Here is a 13539-nt window from a genome sequence, read left to right as displayed (position 1 = left end):
TTCTACCTCCCCATCATAGTCTGGGCCCCTCTTAGTCTCACCTCTAGTTGGCGTTTCCTGATTCCTTTCACCTGGGAGGAGGATGGTGGTGCTGGTGGGGGGGGGGTGGGGGGGCAGGGTATAGCAACAGACCACCCTGGGTGGGGTAGCACCCAGAAGGCTGCCCTAACTCTGCCCCTTTCTGTAATAGAAAGCCTACAACCTGAAAGTGAGCACTAATAGCAAACAAGAAGGTAAAGGAGGTTTCACCCTTCTGTCTGATTTGTGCAATTTGTATCTGTTTATTTCTTAAACAGCTTTCCTGGGCCTCCAGGAATGAGGAACTGGAAACTCTAAATGAGGAACCGGTAGCCAAGTCTGCTTATTTTAGCCGACTTGACCAATCCATGTCTGACATCTTGGCCAGCTAAACTCTTCCTTCAGCTTTCTCTGCTTCAAGAACTTCCTTACCATGCTTTGCTCCATGGGGTTGAGGGCAACATAATGTGAGACTCTATGGCATTGTCAGACTAAAGCGGCAACTCTGGATGGCAATCGTGCAGAGCTCAAAGTCTAGACCCCCAACTAAGACCTATCTCCTCCAATGAGGATTCCAGCTCAAGTTTTATTCATCTCTGTTCGACTCAGTAAGCACAATGTGCAAAGCCCTGTGCCAAGGGCTGAGGATAGAAACACACACAGAACACTTTTTTACCTCAAGGACCTTGCATTTTTCCAGGTGGGGGAATGGGCATATCATATATACACAGATAAGGGGGGGAATGATGAGGGCAGAGATCCAGACAAAGGGCCCAGGTCAAGGAGCATTTATTTAGCACTTACTATGTGCCAGCAGGCACTGTGCTTTCTATGTGTGGATAAAAAAAACACAACAACAAACACAAAACAACACAAACAACAACAACAACACTGCCACCCCAGTTCTTTGTCTCAAGGAGTTCACACTTTAACAAGCGGGACTCCAGGCAAGCATCTAAGCACAGCACATAGATGCTTAGTAAATGTTTGAATGAATAAATAGCAAGTTGGTTCCACAAATAATTTATTAACCTGATCCTGCAAAATAGGTTCCTTTCCCCATAGAGAATTTGGTTTCTGAGGTCTTGGGGATGACATACCCATATCTAAAAATCTTCTCCATAGTAAGACTCAGTATAGGGGGTAGGAGTCAGCTGTTTTGTGCTAGGATCAGTTTTGCATTAGTAAGGAAAGTTGATAGAATATCTTATTTCCTTTTCCCCCTTTTAAAAAAAAGTTTTATTGGTATATTTTGTTTTACCATTACAAACATTTACAGATCATCTCCACTCTGAGAAGTCTCTTTTAACAAAGGAAAACAACTAAGTATAATTAATAATTAAGGTAATGTTTATAATACAAATAAAAATAATATTAAATGCACACAAAAATGTAACATTCCACATCTGTGGTACACCCCTCCCCCTCTGTTTTATTTTAATTAAAAGAATCTATTTTCTCTCTGTACACTGCCCTCCCCATTAGAAAAAAAAGAAAAAAATTCCTTGTAGCAAATATGCATAGTCAAATAAAACAAATTCCTTTAGTGGCTCTGTATACACACATGTGCATACACATGTGTGCGATTTTTGTATATTAAATCTATCACCTTATCATGAAGAGCCTACTTCATCATCTGTCCTCTTGTCTAATGAGTGGTCATTGTATTGATCCTCATTCGTATGGCTGTTGGTTTCATAGGAATTATTCTTATTCTGCCCATTTCATTTTTCTCCTGTTTATAAAATTCCTCAGAAATGTTCATTTTTTTTTAAATTTTTTTTTTTTTAGTGAGGCAATTGGGGTTAAGTGACTTGCCCAGGGTCACACAGCTAGTAAGTGTTAAGTGTCTGAGGCCAGATTTGAACTCAGGTCCTCCTGACTCCAGGGCTGGTGCTCTATCCACTGCGCCACCTAGCTGTCCCAGAAATGTTCATTTTTTATAGTTGATATTATAGGATAAATTATTTATCTTGTTCTGTTAACTACACTGTGTTAATCCATAGAAATCTTTCCAGATCTTTTTGAAATCATCTATTTCTTTCTCACTTTTGCATAGAAGTATTATATCACCTTCATAGAACCCACTCAGCTATTCCTCAATTTATAGGTACATCCTTGGTTGTCACTTTTTTTTTTACTACCACAAAAAGAGCTACTATTAATATATTGTACATATAGTATGTGTATTTTTCATAGCTTGTATATATAATATTTACAAATTTTTTAGATGTACCTTCTCTCAACAGTTTTTTCTTTCTTATGAAAAAGTGCTCCAAATCACTATTAATCAGGCAAATGCAAAGTAAAGCAATTCTGAGATTCTACCTCATATCCATCAGAGGGCCTGTGGGGCTGTGGGAAAGCAGGCACGTTGATGCACTACTGGTGGATACTAAACTGTGTGTCCTTTGACTAAACTGTACCACTGCTAGTCCTGTACCCGAAATTTGTTGTTGTTCAGTCATTGTTGTTTAAGCATTTTCAGTCATGTCTGACTCTTTGTGACCCCTTTGGGGGTTTTCTTGGCAGAGAACTGGATTGGTTTGCCATTTCCTTCTCCAGCTCATTTTTTTGTTTGTTTGTTTGTTTTTGGTGGGGCTATGGGGATTAAGTGACTTGCCCAGGGTCACTCAGCTAGTAAGTGTCAAGCGTCTGAGGCCAGATTTGAATTCAGGCACTCCTGAATCCAGGGCCAGTGCTTTATCCACTGCGCCACCTAGCTGCCCCATTCTCCAGCTCATTTTACAGATTCGGACACTGAGGCAAACAGAGTTAAGTGACTTGCCCAGGGTCAAACAGCTAGTAAGTGTCTGAAGGAAAATTTGAACCTAGGAAGATGAGTCTTCCTTATTCCAGGCCTGGCACTCTATCCACTGTGCCACTTAGCTGTCCTCTATATACCAAAGGGGAAACTTATTTCTGAGTTGGGCTTCCGGGAGTGGTACGTGGGAAGGTGGGAGAAGGGAAATTAGTGGTAGTGGTGATGGTTGCTGTTGATTTATCCACATTATGAGCCAAGGGTGAGGATAAAGTGAAACAAAAATTACAGCACTTTATTATTGTTATTCACGACCATGACACCTTTTCAGACCCAGGGATCCTAGCTGATCAGGAGGGAGAATCACAAAACACTCTTGATTTGTGTCAGAGGGCACAGCAGAGGACAAGATAGCAGGTCAAACTAGACAGATAGACTGGGTCCTGAAATCAAAGGATTGGAGTTCAAATCTCTCTGGCTGAAAACTATCTTTGTCACCTTAGACAAATCACTTAATTTCCTTGAGCCTCAGCTCCTTCTTCTGTCAAATGAGGGGGTTTAGCTGTGATCTTATGATCTTTCCTAGAGAATAAGAGATAGGCAGAAGTAGGGTAGACTCTTAGAAACTAGGAGCTCCAGAGAGGTAAGACATGCTGGGAATGAATGAAGGCAGGCTGTCACTAGAGAACAAGCTGATCCAGTTGGTTAACCTAGATGGAATGAATGGACAGGGTAGGGGTGGAGATGAGGGGAGGTGTTTGGAGGCCAAATTTCTGACTTTCTAGTTACAATCAAGAGACAATGAAAGTTTTGCCCTGCCCTTCCTGCCCCACCCCCCAAAGTCTGTCCTAGTCTGATTTCTAGGGGTCAGCTTGAATTCCTGACGACTCATCATGAACTTGCCACAGCCTCTTTTGTTGGTCCCCTTATCACAGACAGCAAGCCAGCAAAATTCCTTCTTTCAGTTTTATGACTTTCTGAGTGAAGAAATGATGTCTGGAGAAATGGTACCATGTTCTTAATGACAGGTCATGGTAGAAAAGTGAACTTGGGTTAGTATGTATGTATCCTGCTGCTGCTGCTGCTGCAAACACCTTAACATTTTCTCCCTTAAAACAATTGTTAGAAAGGTGACATTCTAAAGGAAGCCTAGGAGCTGTTGCTTACATGATAACCCAATTTGTCATTTGAGTGACTCAAGTGAAAACTGAAGTCTACTTCCAGCAATGGTCTAAGCCCTTAGCAAACTACATTCCTCTTTGGCCCCTATTTCTAGAATGCTGGAAGGTTTACAATGCATGTAATCTCATTTGATCTTCAGAATAACCCTCTAAGTTAAGCTATTCTTACTATCTCTGTTTTCAGATAAGAAAACCAAAGCCTGGAGAGGTTAAGTGAATTGTCTGGGGTCACATAACTATTAAGTATCTGAGGCAGATTTGTAGTTGGGTCAGCCTGACTCTAAGTCCAGCATGCTCTTCACTGTGCCACCTGTTGGTGTTTGGTCATTTGCTTGGCAAAGATACTGGAGTGGTTTGCCATTTCCTTCTCCATTTCATTTTGCAGATGAGGAAACTGGGACAAACAGGGTTAAGTGACTTGCTCAGGGTCACACAGCTAGTAAGTGGTTGGTTGAGGGCAGATTTGAACTAAGGAAGATGAATGACTCCAGGCCGGATGGTTTATCCACTGCACTAACTAGTTGCCTTCCTTTCAGTTTAGGAAGACCAGGGGTTAAGTCCCACCTCTGACAAATACTGGATGGGTGACTCTGACTAAGTCACTAAAACCTCTCAGGGTCCTCTTGAAGACCCTTAAATTGCAGACTTGCTGCCAATATGTCTATAGAGGGAGTTTCATCATTGCTAGTTCCCTTATATAGAGGAAATCAGTTTTGAGCCACAATTTTTTCTCCCCTCTCAAGTTGTTTCTTCTCCCTGACCTAGCAGATCCTTAAAGATAAGGAGCTGGACTTGTTTTGGGGATCCCACTTTGCTCCCCAGAGTACTTAGTTAAAGTTTTTAATAAGCAGTGTATTGTTTTTATAGGAATAGTAATTTTGTGGGGAAGAGGCAAGGTGGTATAGAGAACTGACCTCAAAGTCAGAAAGTTCTGGGTTCAAGTCCCATCTCAGACACATACTGACTTTGTGACCGTGGACAAATCACTTAACTCCTCAGTGCTCTAGACAACCCCCTAAGACTATAAATTGTAGAGAAGAGAATGCTGACTTGGGTAGAAGTCCCTCACCCATCAGGAATTTCTGATACTAGGGAAATCGCAAGTCTGGCCTCTATCCTCTATAACCCTGTGGTTAAGATAGTTTGGTATCTGGCCAGGCCTGGAGAAAGGATGCAGGTTAAATATTAAAAAGGCAAGAGTAGGTATTGCCCATGAGTCTTGTATCTTTTAATTTTTAAACTTTTTAAAAGTATAGTAAATATTTTATTTTGACACATCAAAAATAAAGTTTCTATGTGTGGTAATGACAACAAGAGCTTTGATGTCTGGAGGATAGGGAGGTGGCAGAGGAGAAGGAAGGAAGGAAGACCAGGAATTCCTAGAATCTCAAAGCAGGAAGGGACCTTTGGGTACACCTGGTCCTCATCAGGACCTCCAAAAGGTCAGGTGACTTTGTCTAAGATCACACAATGAATTTGTAGCAGAATGGAGACTGGACCCTGATACCTGGGTGTGTCCTGCTATGCCACAACTGCATTCTGGGGAATCTGGCATAAAACCTGCCTCATGTTATATGGGCCCTGTAAATTGGTGCCTAGTGATGCAGAGATGAAATAGCGGGAGATTTTAAAGATGATAATAGTCAGACTAATAAAAAAAAGAAAAAGCTAAGCCCCACCTTCCCCACAGTGGATGCTGCTCCCCAGTCCATGGAACCAAGCTGTATTTATAAGACCTTTGTGTGTAATGTCTGCAAAAGAGTAATTGATGGCTTTTATTTGTGTTTGCCATTTCAAAGACACACATTATCTGTTTTTGTATTTTTTTTTTTGCAGGGCAATGGGGGTTAAGTGACTTGCCCAGGGTCACACAGCTAGTAAGTGTCAAGTGTCTGAGGCCGGATTTGAACTCAGGTACTCCTGAATCCAGGGCCAGTGCTTTATCCACTGCGCCACCTAGCCACCCCCATAAAGACACACATTGTCTATGAGCCCCTCTCTGCCCTAAGATCTCTGTTCTTTGGTCTAATCTTACACAGACCCTGATCTGGAACATTGAGATACTGTACTAAGTAGATCTGGGTCTAGAATTAATTCCTAGACCTTGGAGGAAACAAGTTCCTGGTTAAAATTCAATAACAAAGGTATCACAGAGCAATAGATATTAGGCTGACTTTGTTCCTAGGGAGTAGGAAACAGTCGAAATTAAAAATGGTGAAGCTCGTGCAGTAGATAAAGCATCAGCTCTGGATTCAGAAGGACCTGAGTTCAAATCCAGCCTCAGACACTTGACACTTAATAGCTGTGTGACCCTGGGCAAGTCACTTAACCCTCATTGCCCCGACAAAAAAAAATGGTGAAGCTCAATAGTTAGCTAAATCCTCCCATCCCTTTGGGGGGGGGGGCCGTAAGGGTTAAGTGACTTGCCCAGGGTCACACAGCTAGTAAGTGTTAAGTGTCTGAGGTCACATTTGAACTTAAGTCCTCCTGAATCCAGGGCTGGTGCTTTATTCACTGCACCACCTAGTTGCCCCCCTAAACCTCTTTCTTGATTAAAGGAAATTTCTCACTGGGAGCTCATTATGATGATAAAATCATAGGTTATTCATATTTTTTAAAATACACAAATATGACAAAAAAGGAAAATAACAAATGTTGGAGAAGCTGTGGAAAAATTGGAACACCAATGCATTGTTGGTGGAGCTATGAACTGATCCAACCATTCTGGAGAGCAATTTGGAACTATGCCCAAAGGGTTATAAAATGGTGCATATCCTTTGAGTCAGTAATACCACTACTTGGTATTTATCCCAAAGAGATCAGATCATAAAACTATGTATGCGTGTGTGTGTGTGTGTGTGTGTGTATATTCTTTTTGTGGTGGCAAAGAATTTGAAATTAAGGGGATGTGCCCATCAATTGGGGAATGGCTAAACAAGTTGTAGTATATGAATGTGATGGAATACTATTGTGCTGTAAGAAATGATGAGCAGGCAGATTTCAGAGAAACCTGGAAGGACTTACATGAACTGATGCTGACTGAGATGAGCAGAACCAGGAGAACATTGTACACAGTATCAACAACATTGTGTGATGGTCAACGGTGATAGACTTAATTCTTCTCAGCAACACAATGGTCCAAGATAATTCCAAAGGACTCATGATGGAAAATGCTCTCCAGGGGCAGCTAGATGGCGCAGTGGATAGAGCACTGGCCCTGGAGTCAGGAGTACCTGAGTTCAAATTGGGCCTCAGATACTTAACTAGCTGTGTGACCCTGGGCAAGTCACTTAACCCCAATTGCCTCACTAAAAAACAAGAACAACAACAACAAAAAACCCCCAAAAAACAAAAAAAGAAAATGCTCTCCAAATCCAGAAAAAAGAACTGTGGAATCTGGATGCAGATTGAACCATACTGCTTCTACTTTTTTTTTTTTTTAAGATTTTTCCCTTTTGTTCTGATTCTTTTTCACAACATGACTAATGCATTAATATGTTTAATGTGATTGGTTTGTTTGTTTTTTTTGTTTTGTTTTTTAGTAAGGCAATTGGGGTTAAGTGACTTGCCCAGGGTCACACAGCTAGTAAGTGTCAAGTGTCTGAGGCCAGATTTGAACTCAGGTCCTCCTGAATCAAGGGCTGGTGCTTTATCCACTGCACCATCTAGCTGCCCTAATGTGATTGTACATATATTACCTATATCAGATTGCTTGCTGTCTTGGGGAAGGGGGAGGGAAGGGAAGGAAGGAGAAAAATTAGGAACTACAAATCATACAAAAACAAATGTTGAAAACTATCTCGGGGCAGCTAGGTGGTGCAGTGGATAAAGCACTGGCCTTGGATTCAGGAGGACCTGGGTTCAAATCCAGTCTCAAACACTTGACACTTAGTAGCTGTGTGACTCTGGGCAAGTCACTTAACCCTCATTGCCCTGCCAAAAAAAAGAGAAAACTATCTCTACATGTAACTAAAAAATAACAAAATACTTTTATGATAAAAAAAAAATACATGGAGGGGGGAAGCTAGGTGGCGCAGTGGATTTCTGTCTTTTAATAATTGATAAATGAATTGTACTCTGAGGAAATGTATTTTATAAGAGAGGAATGGCTATTAATCTCATGTATTTGTCAGTTCTCTGTAGTTGTTAGATGTTAGACATCAAAGATTTAATTCAAACACTCTCTCCAATCCATATCTTCTGTGATTTCAGCTACCTTGGTTGTGCTGGGGGAAAAGTTTGTTTAAAATTCTATATGGTTAAGATTGTCTATTCTACACCTTGTTTGATTGACAATCTCCCCCTTATCTAGAATTGAAAATATTTCATTTAAGACCTTTAATTTAATTAATTTTGCTGTTATTATAAATGGCTCTTTCTGTCTCTTCCTCCGAGATATGCTGAAGCTCTTGTCTCTGTTTATTCAAAGTAGACTATCATATCATCTTCAAGTAGAGATAATTTTGGTCCCTCTTTGCCTTTGATGATTCCTTCAATTTCTTTCTCATCTTGCCATAGCTAACATTTCTAGCACTGTGTAAAATAAAAGTAGAGACAATAGACATCCTTGCTTTACCCTTAATTCTACTGGGAAAGCTTCTAGCTCACATTCCAATTGGGGTAGGAGGTAATACTGATAACAATGAAAGATCCCATCAGTAGCTTTAGACTAGGAAAAAGCACTAGGAAAAAACACTCAGAGGCAGCAAGATCACTGGAGATTAGAAGTCTACTTTTTCTCAGAGTGAGAAAACACTTTTCTTTTGTTAGTATTAAAAGAGAGCATAGGAGGGTGAGGGTGTGGAATAGATCACACAATGGTCCCTGGAGGGAAAACAGGAACTGAAATCATTGTTTTGCACATAGAGGTTAAATTTTTTTTTTTCAGAGAGTAGACATTCATAGGATCTTAAGTAAACCTTAGAGACCTCAGAGAGTTTTAAAGATGAGGAAACTGGGGGCGGCTAGGTGGCGCAGTAGATAAAGCACCGGCCCTGGATTCAGGAGTTCCTGAGTTCAAATCCGGCATCAGACACTTGACACTTACTAGCTGTGTGACCTTGGGCAAGTCACTTAACCCCCACTGCCCCGCAAAAACAAAAAACAAACAAAAAAAAAGATGAGGAAACCGAGGCCCAGAAAGGAGAAGGGATTTGTCCATAGTTACACCAATCTCATTAGAAGTGGAATTTGAACTCTGTTCCTCTGACTTACAGGGCCAGTATGCTTTTCAGCAGAACCTGCTGCCTCTCAACCCTAATGTTGCTCCATATACAACTATGGCTCGTCACCACACGTGGTACCTTTCTCCACTTGGGGCACCATATCTTTACATGTGGGGGTCCTATCCATAGGAATATAAGTTTGGGCTGCTTATATTTTTAAGCTGGTTTGTGGTTTGTGGGCCAAATTTTTTTTCTAAAAGCTAGGACAATTTACTTTTTGTCCTTTGCAGTTTTCCCTTTTGATTTCTTGAAATATACCTCTGAAAAAACAGGCTCTTAAAAATAATGGTCTTAAAGGGTCCAATGATATTCTGGACCAGCCCATTGGGTTTCAGATGAAGCTATTGGACTTCTCCTTTATGATATTGGGGGAAAGCCTGGGTTTGGAAGTGGACTTGGGTTCTAGTCTTGGATCTTTCAATAATTTACTCCTTTCTTTTTTTTTTTTTTTTTGATTCTTGTAAAAGTTATTTTAATTCAGACATTGAAAATACCAGGGAGGTAAACCACATAAGACAAAATTTTTACTAAGTGAACAAAGCCAACACCTTCCCAACCCCAAACTTGTCCATCAAGCTTGAAGCAGCAAATGTCTTCCAGAAGTATTCAGCCACCAACAATGATGTTAATAGGGATATGGATCAATTTAACAAAAAAACCAATGAATCCCATTATAGCAAATCCAATTGCTGTTGCCATAACGATCTTCTGGCATTCTTTTCTATCTGACTTGGTACATCTTTTCACAAGCCGAATTGAGTCCTTCACAAACTGCCGACTAGGTTCAACAAATTGCATTACCTGATCCATGACTATCTGCACAACCAATGCTCCAGAACAACACATTCCTTTAATTTTTTTTTTACAATAAACATTTTTATTTAAAGTCTTGCATTCCAAAATCTACCCCTCCTTCCCTCCCTCTTATATTTTAAGAAATCGTAAGTGAAAACTGCAAAGGACAAAAAAGTAAATTGTCCTAGCTGTTGGATGGGAGTGAGAATGTTGGGCACTGACCTTGTCTTGGTCTCTGGCCTCAGTCACACCAAACATCTGGTGCCACAATCCAGTCACCTCATTCTCCATCCAAAAGATTCTTTACATTTGCATTCACTCTTCACAATTGATCTTTCTGATTAAATTCACAGGTCAATGTAGCCGAGCCTTTCCACCTAAAGGGGGAACCTTCCAAATTATCTATGGCAATGGTACGGCCATCGGGACAGTACTGATGTTCCATTGCCCCATTGGCCACCAGATGCTGGGACAAGGTATTATTAGCTGCATCTGGAGAGAGAACGGCACGGAATGGACAAATAAGACACCAACCTGCAAGGGTAAGGACACACTCCCCTCCTTGAGCCTTCTCCCAACTTTGCCTTCTCCCTTTGTACCTAACTGAGCAGGGCTCTTACCAAAATGTTACTATCTAACTGAAGACTAGCTAATTTCCATAGAAAGAAAAATAGTTTGTATATTCTATATTGTGCTTCTGCTTAGCCTTGTGTTAGGAGGCTAATTTTCTGTTTTAAGAAAGCCCGTCTGCTTTTGTTAGAATTTAGCTCATGAAAATACGTTTATTAAGCATGGGTTCCCAAGAGAAAAATGCAAGATTTATAGAAATGCAAATATATTTGTGGAAACAGTAAGTCACTTTCTTATGGAAAGGCTATAATTAAGGCAGAAATACTTATTTAAACAAATAATTAGTTTGGAAAGGAATAATCATAGTAATTATTCACACTTTGAGAGCTTTAAGACATAGAGGATTTCCACAACCTTCTGGAGACGTGGTGCAAAGATTATTGATAGCATTTTATAGATGAAGAAATAAAGATGTGAAGCCAGGATTACCTGCCATCAAAAAAGAAGTATAAACAGAAAGAAGTACAATGCAGGAGTTTGCTGATTGTTCTTCCCTCCCTCTATTTTCCTCTTAAATTAGGGTAGACTTCTCTCTGATGTGGATGGATAGAGGGCTATAGGGTATAAACCTCACTCTGGGGAAGATTGGGAAATGCCTCTCCTGAAGTGGAGAGGCATAAGGAACATGAAATCAAAGGATTCAGAGCTGTAGGGGCCCTTAGCAACCATCTAATCTCAGGACAGCAATCACCTTGGATCTGTGCTTTCCTTGGTAAATGCCCAGCTCTGGAAACTTAACTCTACCAGTGCAGGTCAGCACCTTTCCTTAGTGGATTGCCTAGAGCACTTACCCAGGGTCACACAGCTAGTGTGTGTCAGAAGGTGGACTTGAACCCAGGACTTCCTAGCTTCAGGGTGAGTTCTCTATCCACTCTACACTGCTTCTTTCCTTCTGATTTAACACTCTCATTTTATAGAAGAGGAAACTGAGGCCTAGAGAGGAGATTTGCCCAAGATCACAGATCAATATAAATTAGATAGGCATAGTTAACAGATTCATCCTAGAAGTAACTAGCTCATACTGGCCCATGAAAGCTAATTGTTCAATTTATCAGTGTGAGCATTTACAACTTAGAAATCCAGCAAACACCACAAATCAGGTTTTGATTTATTAGTTTGTTGATTATCTAGACTTAAGAAAGTAATAAAGTATTAATACAAATCAGACTTTAAAAGTGTGTTATGTGTACATTTCTCCCCCACCCCCAGAGAGCCACTTGTTAAACATATACCAGCACATCAATGAAAATAACCCACTCTGAATGATACTTGCTGATAATAATGACTTCAAAACCTCCAGGAGCTGTGATTTCATTGTGAGGGGTCTTTTCCTGCTGGTATAGATTGCAATCATGCTCTACCTTAGTTGACAGTCTTTATGAATTGCTAGGGCTGAACATTTCATTGCCCTGTGGTCAAACTAGACCTCGTTCATTATGTTGGCCCTCAGGGGACAAAGAGCCCATCACTAAGCCCCTAACTGAAGCCTTTCCGACTTGAAAGGGCTTCTGGCTTTCTTGCATTCTTCTAACCCACGTCTTCTTTACCCTTCTGTACACCTTCATTGCTTTGGCCCCTGGCCAAAATTAGTGAATTAGTGTGAAATCATGATGCTCTCTCTTCTAGGTAAGTGATATTGAAGCACATTCACTAGTTTTCAGTTCATTAATTCTATCCTTTAGGGGAAACTTGAAGACTGACACCTTAGTCCTATTCTTCTCCAAAACCATATGACCAGGGGCAGCTAGGTGGTGCAGTGGATAGAGTACCAGCTCTGGAGTCAGAAGGACCTGGGTTCAAATCCGGCCTTAGACACTTGATACTTACTAGCTGTGTGACCCTGAGCAAGTCACTTAACCCCAATTGCCTCACAAAACAAAACATATGGCCAGTGACTAGTGGGCTTTGATGGCTATTTTCTGTGAGCCAGGCCGTCATCTCATTAAGGGTTTCAGGGTGTCCCACAACTTCTATTACAAACATACCCAAGAAAATAGTATGGGCTCAGAAGATGTCTCCAGAATCAAGTTGTCGCTTGATCTTGTATGTGGCATCATTGTTACCTTGCCCTCTGGTGGTGTGCCATGACAAGACAGCTGGCTAGTAGTAACACCCAGTGCACAGGTCTTTTTCAGAGGTGAACACAAACCACAGGGAAAGTTAGCCAGGTTACCAAACTGCCTGACCTAACATCTTACCAGGCACTTTCACTTTCATTCTGGTGGTACAGAGGAAAGAACACTGGTTCTGGAGTAAAGGAACCAGATTCACATCCTACCTTTGACATTTATTACCAGTGTGGTCCTTGGCAGGTCATTTCACTTCCTTGGTGTTAGACAAAGGCAATCTCTAATATTTTTTTAGCTCTAAATGTGATTCTATGAACAACGCAGTCAACACTATAGCTCAGAGGTCTGGGCTGGCTTAGCTCTTGGCTAAGCTGGCTCCAGGCAGTCTCACAAGGGGTATAGATTGGTGCCCTTGTTAGGGTTATTGACAACAGCTGTGTCTTTTCTTGTTAAAAAAAAAAATCAATTGTCCAGCTTTATGGATTGTGGTAACAAAGGATCCTTAACATGCTGAATGGGCTTTTTCTGTGCAAAGCCCTGGTTCCTTGTTGAGTCTTAATCCTATCTTGGCATGCTCTTGGCCCCCACATCCTTGACAGTGTTGGAATAACCAATAGACTATGGAGCCAGTGTTGGTTGCACATCTGCCTCTGATCCAGCTTCTAGCTCTACCTGCCATTTACCTGTTTTCTTAGGTTGATGATTTGGTCAGTCTGAGATGAGACATTTCCTCCCAGAGGGGTGCTTCTAGGTCTTCCTTCTTTATAGGGAATTACTTACTCTAGGTAGATGTGATTTAATTAGCATGGATATTCCCTTCACCAACACAGGCCACAAATCCCCTATGACATGGTCAACAA

At 41.0% G+C, this 13539-nt stretch overlaps 2 protein-coding genes across 2 annotated transcripts in view; one reads left to right on the top strand and one right to left on the bottom strand.

The window, feature by feature from the left end:
* The window catches only part of SUSD3 (sushi domain containing 3), an 82611-nt gene that overhangs the window by 53608 nt on the left and 15464 nt on the right, over positions 1 to 13539 (top strand). Inside the window, exon 2 of the mRNA XM_043976141.1 lies at positions 10334 to 10522. Within this exon, the coding sequence (XP_043832076.1) occupies positions 10334 to 10522 (189 nt within the window). The remainder of the gene's footprint in view (positions 1 to 10333; positions 10523 to 13539) is intronic.
* On the bottom strand, positions 9688 to 10013 carry LOC122734947 (protein transport protein Sec61 subunit gamma-like). Its single transcript, XM_043976142.1, has one exon. The coding sequence runs from the start codon at positions 9993 to 9995 to the stop codon at positions 9792 to 9794; it is 204 nt and encodes a 67-aa protein (XP_043832077.1). The 5' UTR covers positions 9996 to 10013; the 3' UTR covers positions 9688 to 9791.

The sequence above is a fragment of the Dromiciops gliroides genome, chromosome 1 (genome assembly GCF_019393635.1).
Source record: "Dromiciops gliroides isolate mDroGli1 chromosome 1, mDroGli1.pri, whole genome shotgun sequence".
Classification (NCBI taxonomy): domain Eukaryota; kingdom Metazoa; phylum Chordata; class Mammalia; order Microbiotheria; family Microbiotheriidae; genus Dromiciops; species Dromiciops gliroides.
Note: the sequence above shows the minus strand (reverse complement) of the source record. Positions and strands in the feature narration are given on the sequence as shown.